The sequence below is a fragment of the Oncorhynchus nerka genome, linkage group LG10 (assembly GCF_034236695.1).
Source record: "Oncorhynchus nerka isolate Pitt River linkage group LG10, Oner_Uvic_2.0, whole genome shotgun sequence".
Taxonomy (NCBI): Eukaryota; Metazoa; Chordata; class Actinopteri; order Salmoniformes; family Salmonidae; genus Oncorhynchus; species Oncorhynchus nerka.
The window spans coordinates 80,888,848-80,901,957 of NC_088405.1; the positions used below are offsets into that span (position 1 = coordinate 80,888,848).

The 13,110-nt window shown below is 43.3% G+C and overlaps 1 protein-coding gene across 2 annotated transcripts in view; it reads right to left on the minus strand.

Annotated features, from left to right (window-relative positions):
* doc2b (double C2-like domains, beta) overlaps positions 1-13,110 on the minus strand; it is a 263,270-nt gene that overhangs the window by 8,514 nt on the left and 241,646 nt on the right. For both annotated transcript variants that reach the window (XM_029671532.2, XM_065023792.1), the window contains exon 14: positions 1,976-2,133. In XM_029671532.2, coding sequence (XP_029527392.2) covers positions 1,976-2,133 — 158 coding nt within the window. The remainder of the gene's footprint in view (positions 1-1,975; positions 2,134-13,110) is intronic.

Below are 13,110 nucleotides of genomic sequence, written 5' to 3' on the forward strand. Positions count from 1 at the left end.
AATGGACAATTGAGGAGTGGAAAAACAGTGCCCGGCCCAACGAATCCCTGTTCCTGTTGCGTCATGCTGATGGCAGTCAGGATTTGGCGTAAGCAGCATGTGTGATTCAAACCCACACTACCACTGTAGATGTGTGCTGGAGCATGCGGTATCACCGCTAGACCAGCCAGGCCACACAATTGACCATTTTAGAGCAAAACTATATAATTCTATTATAAAGTTGAATAATCAGGGATAATTATAAGCGTTTGCTTTGGGGCTATCAAAGTGATGGAACCATGAACAGGATTAGTTTCCCCAAAATGAAATACCAATATTTCACATTGTGCAATAATCTCCATATCTCATTGCTCCTGGGTGTCTAATTGATCATTATCAGGGTATTTAGAGCAGCCATTAAAAATATTTCACCGTTGCACAACTTTTCACTTCCTTGTAATCTAGACTCAAAGGGGAGTATGGCTAGTTTGAAGCTTTAATTGTGTGTAGATGTCGAGCTCATTCATTTGAAAAAAAAAATCCTGCAGAGAAGCCAGTCACTCAACACTGTTTGGGCCATACATAGTCAATAAAGCCGGCAGCACAGCCTTGGCATGCCAACGAAGACAAAAGAATGAGTCAGAGGGGATACAGGGGTTTCTATAATCTAAGTTGACACTGAAAATGTAGAAGGCCTTTGAGAGAACCAATAAAGTGCCCAAACCCCTTTAACACAGACTATAGTAAAGCATTTATGAGTCTCTATTCTCACCACTGTGCAATGTTAAATACTGTGTGCGCTTGTCATACATTCACCCAGCCTGTCAATCAAATGTTTCCTTTGACCACGTGTAACACTCAGAGGGACCACTGCCCTGTCAACTGGTGTGTGTGTGTGCAAAAGAGCTACAGGCCCAGTACAAAAGCCCAGCTTATCATCAACACAGTGGGTTGGAGCGACTCAGTGTCCGGCAGCCTTCTGAAGCCAGACAGCCATGACATAGACATTGGGTGTCGGAGGACAGGAAAATCATTGCAGCTCTTCTCTATTCAACAGAGCATACTCCTCCGCTGCATCTAAAATAGCACCCTATTCCCTATGTTGTGTAATAGGGAGACATTTGGGATGCAACCCTCCTTCAAGCCCTCATAAAAGGGAGTCTGTAAATCTATTATCTGGGCTGCGAGTCTTTCAGGATTTGGGGAGTGGTTCTCCATCGCTGGTTGGAATTGCTGTCCTCTCTCTCAATGAGTCTTCCTCCTTTCCCACTTGGCACACACTGGTGTGAATCAATGTTTTTTCCATGTCATTTCAATGAAATTACTTTGAACCAATGTGGAATAGACGTTGAATTGAGGTCTGTGCCCAGTGGGTTGTTTTTGTGGAATTCTTGTCAGTGTAATGTATTGCACTTCCACCATTCAGCGAGATGAAAGAAGTACAGTAATGTTCAGGTGTGATTAAAAGAACACCCCTTCATAATTGCAGCCCTCAGGATAGCCTCTTGCGCAGTACATCTCTTTCATGTTGGGGAGTAATCACAGGAGATTCACCGCTGAAATGTTAGCACTGCTGGTAGCTGTTTTGTTCCAGGGACTTTATACACCGTGGTGAATTTGGATCTTGCTTTAGTCTGCTAGCAATGATTGCCAGCCCTAGGCTTGGCGAGATCCTTTGGCTAAATGTCAAAGTAAATGATGTTATCAGGGTAATCTGAGTTTTCGCATATTTTCAAAAGAGGTATTGGCTGATAGGCATCATGTTTTTCAACACTAGGATCAAATGTATTAGTCTAGTACTGTATCAGACAACATTTTCAAATGGAGGGAACTTTTGTTACCCTAATAAAATCAGAGAAAAAGTAATAAACCAGAGCATGATTCCATACAGACAGACCTAAGAGATGATGAGCAAACATCAATCCAGTAGCACTAGAGGTCTAAAGTGCATGTGTTTTGGCACGTGTGCTATCTCGAAAATGTGTGACAAACTCACGTTTTGACGTAGGGATCTGAGAAGCCGTTGGCGTCCATGGCGGCGAGGTGGGCACAGCGGACAATGCCCACCACCAGGCCAGACTTCTGGGAACTGTACTTGAGGGAGATCATGATACGCCCTCGCTCCTCCAGGGACTTGTCATCTGTCTTGTCGATCTGCGGGGTAAGGATTGGGGACACACAGGGGTCAGGGGTCAAAGGTAATGAGCATAGTGAGTAGATAGTGGAGGTGTCATGCTCGATAGCTACATAGTCTTACACACGTCACATTATATACTCTATCCTATACCACCATCATTATTAAGAACATTTTGATGCAAAGTGGATCTTCTTGAAGTCCAACAGTTGAATCAACAGTTTAGAAGTTACAATGGTTAATATTCACTTCCACAACCCATTACATGAGGAGACTGGAGGAAGAGACTGAGTGGGATGTACATAGTAACTCCAACAGTTAGGATTGATGGCCAAGTTTTGAGTAAGGGCTTTTTAGATAGGCTTTTTCTCCAAATGCAAATGTCATGGATCAGTTTCGGAATCTAATCGAATGTTGTGACCTGATTTGGAGTTTGATTTTGCAAAGTGAGTATTGCTGTTTGCTTCTTAGACTACACCTATAATCAATCTCCATGCAAGACACTCAAAGTCCATACTTGGCACAAGTGACTGCACAGCCACAGCGCAACTCTTTGCAGTTACTTTAATACCATGTGCCCATAAATCTCGATTACATTCCAAACCTAAGATGTGCAAATTTGCCGATTCACTGTCCACCTTATCGGAAATGCACTTTTCCCAGAACTCTGGGCTAATGACGCTAGCTAATTTGCTGTGCAGAAGGAGTCTGATAATTCCCGCCCTGCTGTGTGACTACTTGTTTACGTTTGCACTGGGCTTCACAGAGACGCCCTCAAACAGCCTCCCGGTTCAAACGGTGAGAGAGCACAGTAGATGAGCGATGGGGAAAACAACAGTGCAGTGGAGAATTTGAATAGAATAAATGAACTGCTGAACCTGAGAGACTTTCAAGGCCAACTGAATCATCATTGGGGGAGAAAAAAATTATAACAGCAAGTCAAAACGCAGACCAAAGAGTAAGGGCAATGAATAGAGAGAGAGAGAGAGGGAGAGTACACAAACACAAAAAAGCATGAAGTAGAGAATTGGACATTGGTAAGGGGGACAGATAAAATGGAATGTACACTGCATTGTCATATTGTCCCTGACATATGTCACATTATTCATCATGGAACACACAATATTGTGAATCTAAAGCAAAAGTGTGTAAGTGTTCCTAATAGCACAATGTTTCACAAACATACTGGAAATACCCAAAGTGTTGTATTGCTGAGGTAGAAGAAAGCATCCAGCATGAATATTGTGACTAACAAGAGACGGCATGAGAACCAACAAATTTCTTCTGAGCAGATTGTCACCATTCAAAGTCCAGCCCCGTAGAACGATCCCAGATCAGCTGTAGCAGAGTTCAAGGGGCCACCTCCCCTACTACCCCTGATTCAACCTTACCACTCTCTGATCAACCCTGTCCTGTTGTCCCTGGTTACGCATCTACATCAACATCCTTTGACGGCATCAAGCGGATCAGCACGGCCGCACAATGATGGAGTGTATTGACTTGCTTTGGTCAACAGCTTTCTCCCCTGATATCCCTCTGTTGTGATTTGTGCTGATCCCTGCAGTATACTACATTCTGCCCCCAAAAACACTGGAGCAGTAAATATGTCATGGACTCTCTTCCCTGCTTGATGGGAAAAAGTGTCTGCCAACCCCAGTTGAATTAATCATGGACAGAAGTCTCAGCTCCAATTTTTGTCGGTGTTGTCTTGAACGGCTATGAATAATTCAGCCCAAATATTGAAATATTGAATTTCCAGTGTATGGTCAAGGTAAGAACTATGTAGCCTTGGGGGATCTGTTTGTCATGTAGCCGACACCTTGGTCATTGTCAAACCACATCTTTCAGAGCTAAGCTGAATCAACATTCTGGTAACTTTCCCAAAATTCCTAGGTTTCCCAGAAATCCTGGTTGGAGGATTCTGGAATACTTGCTTATTCCCTCCTGCTTTTGGGAATATCCAACCGGGATTTCTGAAAAACCTGCAACCCTAACCTTGATAATGAATCAAATATATCACTTTTGTTAAATTTGTGAACCCAGAACTAAAATCTTGTATCTGCGTTAGAAACTAGATTAGGTTTTCGGGGGAGATTAAGAAAAGACACTTAGTGTGAGGAGCAGAGGCAGGGCAGTAGCTCCACAGCCCTGTCTTTTGAAGGTTTCGGGCTATAGGCCAAATGTCCCCTCCCCTTCTGAATTTCTAAAGACGCACACACCCGCTAAATCGTGATTTGTTCAAATAACAAATGTTAAAAAACCTACATGCAGGAACAACTGTCTCTCATTAGTCGTCATAACCCACAGTCTTTTGACAGACATTACGATACCATGTATGTTAATGGAGTCTGTCCACGAGAGAGTACCCTTGAGTCAAAACTAGATTGTAAAAGACCTGTAGCATTGAATACAGAAGGAACGACAGAGCAACGACAACCATCAACAAACAAGGGCAAACCAAGGAACTGAATGCTATGAGGCCATCTTCACACCAGAAGTGTGTGCTGTTAATGAGAGCCAGATAACGGATACAAGCATACACTAAAGGGAAGGGGAGGGCTTAGCAGTTGGTACTCAGCATACAGAGTGACTGAGGAGGACTGAGACCCTCTCTAAACTACCCTCAGTTGGTACTCAGCATACCGAGTGACTGAGGAGGACTGAGACCCTCTCTAAACTACCTTCAGTTGGTACTCAGCATACAGAGTGACTGAGAAGGGCTGAAACCTCTCTAAACTACCCTCAGTTGGTACTCAGCATACCGAGTGACTGAGGAAGACTGAGACCCTCTCTAAACTATCCTCAGTTGGTAGTCAGGATACCGAGTGACCTGCTCTAGCCTACCCTCAGTTGGTACTCAGCAAACCGAGTTACTGAGCAGGACTGAGACTCTCTCTAAACTAAACTACCCTCAGTTGGTACTCAGCATATCGAATGACTGAGGAGGACTGAGACCCTCTCTAAACTACCCTCAGTTGGTACTCAGCATACCGAGTGACTGAGAAGGGCTGAAACTCTCTCTAAACTACCCTCAGTTGGTAATCAGGATACAGAGTGATTGAGAGGACTGAGACTCTCTCTAAACTACCCTCAGTTGGTACTCAGCATACCGAGTGACTGAGACCCTCTCTAAACCACCCTCAGTTGGTACTTAGCATACCGAGTGACTGAGACCCTCTCTAAACTACCCTCAGTTGGTACTCAGCATACCGAGTGACTGAGAAGGGCTGAAACTCTCTCTAAACTACCCTCAGTTGGTAATCAGCATACAGAGTAACTGAGGAGGAATGAGACCCTCTCTAAACAACCCTCAGTTGGTACTCAGCATACAGAGTGACTGAGGAGGACTGTGACCTGCTCTAGCCTACCCTCAGTTGGTACTCAGCAAACCGAGTTACTGAGCAGGACTGAGACTCTCTCTAAAGTACCCTCAGTTGGTACTCAGCATATCGAATGACTGAGGAGGACTGAGACCCTCTCTAAACTACCCTCAGTTGGTACTCAGCATACCGAGTGACTGAGAGGACTGAGACCTTCTCTAGCCTACCCTCAGTTGGTCCTCAGCATACCGAGTGACTGAGAAGTGCTGAAACCCTCTCTAAACTACCCTCAGTTGGTACTCAGCATACAGAGTGACTGAGGAGGACTGCGACCCTCTCCAAACTACCATCAGTTGGTACTCAGCACACAGAGTGACTGAGGAGGAAGGACTGAGACCATCTCTAAACTACCTGCAGTTGGTACTCAACATATCGAGCGACTGAGGAGAAATGAGACCCTCTCTAAACTACCCTCATTTGGAACTCAGCATACAGAGTGACTGAGAAGGGCTGAAACCTCTCTAAACTACCCTCAGTTGGTACTCAGCATACCGAGTGACTGAGGAAGACTGAGACCCTCTCTAAACTATCCTCAGTTGGTAGTCAGGATACCGAGTGACAGAGGACTGAGACCTGCTCTAGCCTACCCTCAGTTGGTACTCAGCAAACCGAGTTACTGAGCAGGACTGAGACTCTCTCTAAACTACCCTCAGTTGGTACTCAGCATATCGAATGACTGAGGAGGACTGAGACCCTCTCTAAACTACCCTCAGTTGGTACTCAGCATACCGAGTGACTGAGAAGGGCTGAAACTCTCTCTAAACTACCCTCAGTTGGTAATCAGGATACAGAGTGATTGAGAGGACTGAGACTCTCTCTAAACTACCCTCAGTTGGTACTCAGCATACCGAGTGACTGAGACCCTCTCTAAACCACCCTCAGTTGGTACTTAGCATACCGAGTGACTGAGACCCTCTCTAAACTACCCTCAGTTGGTACTCAGCATACCGAGTGACTGAGAAGGGCTGAAACTCTCTCTAAACTACCCTCAGTTGGTAATCAGCATACAGAGTAACTGAGGAGGAATGAGACCCTCTCTAAACAACCCTCAGTTGGTACTCAGCATACAGAGTGACTGAGGAGGACTGTGACCTGCTCTAGCCTACCCTCAGTTGGTACTCAGCAAACCGAGTTACTGAGCAGGACTGAGACTCTCTCTAAAGTACCCTCAGTTGGTACTCAGCATATCGAATGACTGAGGAGGACTGAGACCCTCTCTAAACTACCCTCAGTTGGTACTCAGCATACCGAGTGACTGAGAGGACTGAGACCTTCTCTAGCCTACCCTCAGTTGGTCCTCAGCATACCGAGTGACTGAGAAGTGCTGAAACCCTCTCTAAACTACCCTCAGTTGGTACTCAGCATACAGAGTGACTGAGGAGGACTGCGACCCTCTCCAAACTACCATCAGTTGGTACTCAGCACACAGAGTGACTGAGGAGGAAGGACTGAGACCATCTCTAAACTACCTGCAGTTGGTACTCAACATATCGAGCGACTGAGGAGAAATGAGACCCTCTCTAAACTACCCTCATTTGGAACTCAGCATACAGAGTGACTGAGGAGGACTGAGACCCTCTCTAAACTACCCTCAAGTTGGTACTCAACACACAGAGTGACTGAGGAGGACTACGTCTGTAATTGTCTGTGATTTTTCTACACAACGTTCCTGTAGATTGTTCTAAAACCATTACTTGGTCAACAGTAATAGCCTATGCATTATGTTGATTCCTGCCATGAAAGTATCTGCCTGTCCCAGTTTTGCTATTGGCTGCTGGGTGAACAAGCCACTCTCACTTCCTCTCATTAGACCTTAATCTATGGATTTCACATAACTGGGAATACAGATATGCATCTGTTGGCCTTTTCCCTGGGATAAATAACTGCAAGAAACTGGTAAATTATAATACATTATGTATATGCCAGCATGGCGTGAAATGGAACTCTTAAATTATATGCGATATCTAAATCTGGCTTCTCTACGTCCTCCACATGATGAATCATCAACGCTCAGGGTGGGGACAGACAGCCCATCTCAGTATGGCGCGTAGTTCACAATGCATGTAGACCTACCATCTCATCATCATAACTTTTTTTCTTGTGACAGGAAGGCCTACATTTGCTGCAGCAAAGTCTATGCTACAGTAATATAAAGACCGAATGCGTGTCTAATTTACCCATCTCCATCTGGCTTTTGGGGTTCACCTTGTTTTTTTTATTGTAAAGATTTTTGTATTTTTAAAGTTTTAAAACAGTCTATCACTCAAATATTGTTGCTTTAAATTAGTGCATGCCACTCTCACAGTCTTTCTCTCTCTCCATTAAGTCCATTCAAATTGCATCCAAAATAGATCATTCTGTTCTAGATTTATATATAGCTCTATACATACAGTAGATGTCCTAGCCCACCTCTTTCAGGTAATTAATTCAATGCATTATTTGTCGTGTATTTAGCTAATTAATGATGGGTTATGCATGTGAAAGCCTTCTGCATCTAATTATATTCCTTTATTATCCATGGATGTCATTAGAATGATGAAGATAAGGACAACAAAAGAGCAGATATGCTAATAACATTAGGATAAATATTATGAAAGGTCAAAAGTTTTAGAACACCTACTCATTCAAGGGTTTTTCTTAATTTGTACTATTTTCTACATTGTAGAATAATAGTAAAGACAGTAAAACTGTGAAATAACACATGGAATCTTGTAGTAACCAAAAAAGTGTTAAACAAATCCAAATATAGTTTATATTTGAGATTCTTCAAATTGCCTTGATGACAGCTTAGCAAACACTTGGCATTCTCTCAACCAGCTTCACCTGGAATGCTTTTCCAACAGTCTTGAAGGAGTTCTCACATGTGAGCACTTGTTGGCTGCTTTTCCTTTATTCTGAGGTCCGACTCATCCTAAACCATCTCAATTTGGTTGTCGGGGGATTGTGGAGGCCAGGTCATCTGATGCAGCACTCCATCATGCTCCTTATTTGTCAAATAGGCCATACACAGCCTGGAGGTGTGTTGGGTCATTGTCTTGTTGAAAAACAAATGATAGTCCCACTACGCCCAAACCAGATGGGATGGCGTATCACTGCAGAATGCTGAGGTAGCCATGCTGGTTAAGTGTGCCTTGAATTCTAAATAAGTCACAGACAGTGTCACCAGCAAAGCACCCCACACCATAAAACCTCCTCCTCCTTGCTTCATGGTGGGAAATACACATGTGGAGATCATCCGTTCACCCACACCGCGTCTCACAAAGACACAGCGGTTGGCCCAAGCAAGTCTCTTCTTCTAATTGGTGTCCTTCAGTAGTGGTTTCTTTGCAGCAATTCGACCATGAAGGCCTGATTAACCTAGTCTCCTCTGAACAGTTGATGTTGAGATGTGTCTGTTACTTGAACTCTGTAAAGCATTTATTTGGGCTGCAATTTCTGAGGCTGGTAACTCTAATGAACTTATCCTCTGCCGCAGAGGTAACTCTGGGTCTTCCTTTCCTGTGGCGGTCCGCATGAGAGACAGTTTCATCATAGCGCTTGATGGTTTTTGCGACTGCACTTGATGAAATTTCAAAGTTTCAAAGTTCTTGACATTTTCCCTATTGACTGACCTTCATGTCTTAAAGTAATGATGGACTGTCATTTATCTTTGCTTATTTGAGCTGTTCTTGACATAATTTGGTCTTTTACCAAATAGGGCTATCTTCTGTATACCCACCCTACCTTGTCACAACACAACTGATTGGCTCAAATGCATTAAGAAGGAAAGAAATTCCACAAATGAACTTTTATGAAGGCACACCTGTTAATTGAAATGCATTCCAGGTGACTACCTCATGAAGCTGGTTGAGATAATGCCAAGAGTGTGCAAAGCTGTCATCAAGGCAAAGGTTGGCTATTTGAAGAATTTAAAATGTCAAAAAATAAAGAAAACCCTTGAATTAGTAGGAGTTCTAAAACTTTAGACCGGTAGTGTATATATGCGTCAGCCTACTAATTATACAAATAGGACCTATTATATATTTCAAAATTCAAATCTAATTCGCTAGCCTATACTAGCAACTGTGTAGGTCACATGTGCTCCACCAGTCACATGTTCTCTCCCTGCTTCATCATGGTTTGAACAGTGTGCATAATTCCAGTCCATATGATACAGTATAATAAAATAAAGTACAGTAATACAGTTCACACTGAAAAAGATTAGCCTACAGGAGCTAGTTTAATTCATTTACCCAAGAGAGCATATAGCTAGCTACATCTATGGGCTTTTGTGTTTTTCTGTTGTGAGTAATGTGCCTATGTCATATACAGTATTTATTGGATAACGGCACAATCATTTGGGCTTTTTTGCGCTTAGGCTCATTAAATGTCTTTAATGTAGGGCTCATAAAATGTATGGCTCATCAGGCTCAGGGAGCATCAGGCTTGAATTTCAATCAAAGCTTTAATCAAATCCAGACATAAGCATATTTATATGCTTTATAATGCTTTTGAATGACACTTCTGGTTTTGGAGGGAAATACCGGGTTAGCAGGAAGAACATTTATTTATTCTCGGGATGGAACATTTGTAAAATACCGGGAAAATATTCAACCCTAGTAACCATCATTTGCCTCATGCAGAGCGACACATCTCCTTTGCATAGAGTTGATCAGGCTGTTGATTATGGCCTGTGGAATGTTGTCCCACTCCTCTTCAATGGCTGTACGAAGTTGCTGGATATTGGTGTGAACTGGAACACGTTGTTTATACATGTCGATCCAGAGCATCTCACACATGCTCAATGGGTGACATGTCTAGTCACCAAAAGCACTCACAAACTTCTACAGATGCACAATCGAGAGCATCCTGGCGGGCTGTATCACCGCCTGGTACGGCAACTGCTCCGCCCTCAACCGTAAGGCTCTCCAGAGGGTAGTGAGGTCTGCACAACGCATCACCGGGGGCAAACTACCTGCCCTCCAGGACACCTACACCACCCGATGTTACAGGAAGGCCATAAAGATCATCAAGGACATCAACCACCCGAACCACTGCCTGTTCACCCCGCTATCATCCAGAAGGCGAGGTCAGTACAGGTGCATCAAAGCTGGGACCGAGAGACTGAAAAACAGCTTCTATCTCAAGGCCATCAGACTGTTAAACAGCCACCACTAACATTGAGTGGCTGCTGCCAACACACTGTCATTGACACTGACCCAACTCCAGCCACTTTAATAATGGGAATTGATGGGAAATGTTGTAAATATATCACTAGCCACTTTAAACAATGCTACCTTATATAATGTTACTTACCCTACATTATTCATCTCATATGCATACGTATATACTGTACTCTACATCATCGACTGCATCCTTATGTAATACATGTATCCCTAGCCACTTTAACTATGCCACTTTGTTTACTTTGTCTACATTCTCATCTCATATGTATATACTGTACTCGATACCATCTACTGTATGCTGCTCTGTACCATCACTCATTCATATATCCTTATGTACATATTCTTTATCCCCTTACACTGTGTATAAGACAGTAGTTTTGGAATTGTTAGTTAGATTACTTGTTGGTTATCACTGCATTGTCGGAACTAGAAGCACAAGCATTTCGCTACACTCGCATTAACATCTGCTAACCATGTGTATGTGACAAATAAACTTTGATTTGATTTGATTTTAGTGAGTATGCAGGCCATGGAAGAACTGGGACATTTTCAACTTCCAAGAATTGTGTACAGATCCTTGCGACATGGAGCTGCGCATTATCATGCTAAAACATGAGGTGATGGTGGTGGATGAATGGCAAGACAGTGGGCCTCAGGATCTCGTCACGGTATCTCTGTACATTCAAATTTCCATTGATAAAATGCAATTGTGTTTGTTGTCTGTAGCTTATGCCTCCCCATACCATAACCACACCGCCACCATGGGGCACTCTGTTCACAACGTTGACATCAGCAAACCACTCGCCCACACAACGCCACACGCGCTGTCTGACATCTCACCGTTACAGTTGAAACCGGGATTCACCCATGAAGAGCACACTTCTCCAGCATGCGAAAGTGAGCATTTGCCCACTGAAGTCAGTTATGACGCCGAACTGCAGTCAGGTTAAGACCCTAGTGAGGACCAGTAGCATGCAGGTGAGCTTCACCAAGATGATTTCTGACAGTTTGTGCAGAAATTCTTCGGTTGTGCAAACCCACAGTTTCATCAGCTGTCCAGGTGGCTGGTCTCAGACGTGGTAGAGAAATGAACATTCAATTCTCTAGCAACAGCACTGGTGGGCATTCCTGCAGTTAGCATGCCAATTGCACGCTCCCTCAAAACTTGAGACTTCTGTGGCATTGTGTTGTGTGACAAAACTGCACATTTTAGAGAGGCCTTTTATTGTCCCCAGCACAAGGTGCAACTGTGTAATGATCATGTTGTTTAATCAGCTTCTTGATATGCCATACCTGTCAGGTGGATGGATTATCTTGGCAAAGGAGAAATGCTCACTAAAAGGGATGTAATCACATTTGTGCACACAATTTGAGAAATAATGTTTTTGTGCATATGGAACATTTCTGGGATCTTTCATTTCAGCTCATGAAACATGGGACCAATACTTTACATTTTGCCTTCATAATTTTGTTCAGAATTTATAAAAAGGACGCAACGCGTGACTGAGTGGCATTTCAAAATATTGCATGATGTATGGATATTGCATGTCAATTTTGCGATTTCAATGTGAATTCGATTAATTGTGCAACCCTGACTGAGACCCTCTCTAAACTATCCCCTGCTGGGGTGCTTTGCATTGCTACAAAGCAGCTGAATACAGGTGTGAGGCTGGCTGCAAGAGCCCAGCTGGTCTGCACACACACACTGACAAACAAAAACAGTGACGTATACACACAAGCACGCACGCATACGCGCACACGTGCACACATACATAGTAGAAGCTGTGGTAGCAGAGGTGATAGCCAGAAGAAAGCTCTAGACATAGGTTCTTTTTAATTAAACAATAAAGGGAAGAGTCTAATTGAGGAATGAGAAGAGTGAGTGAATGAGTGAGAGAGTGTGTGTGTGTGTGTGTGTGTGTGTGTGTGTGTGTGTGTGTGTGTGTGTGTGTGTGTGAGCCCGTATGTGCGTCAGCAGCACATAGCTCAGTAATCCACAGGCTGTCCATTGGAAAGCCAGCGAAAAAGCCAGTGCTGTTCAGTCGAAGGCTGGGCTAAGCCTTCTCGGAGTATTCAGAGCAGATTGTGTCGTTGACGGTAAGAGAAAAGTATTTCTGTGAGCTAAACCGGATGAAATTAGGAGATCTTACCGACAACGCTTGGATAAAAGAGTGAATATTAAGAAAGGGCTCCGAAAAGCTATCAATATCTACCCTATCAATCAGCTCATTCGTAAAAAGTAATGTTCCCAAACTAAGGTTCTTGGAAACAGCAACCCACATTTTCAGAAAGTTTAGAGAATCACACTTTGCAGCTAAATGAAAGATCGATTTAGTAGATCTCAAGTTCAATTGAAATTTAAGGTGGAGCTATTGTATGTGAAAGAAGCTTGTCCATATTTGGCTAGCAACAGTAACGTAAAATAACCACACAATAGCTATTTTGATGACAA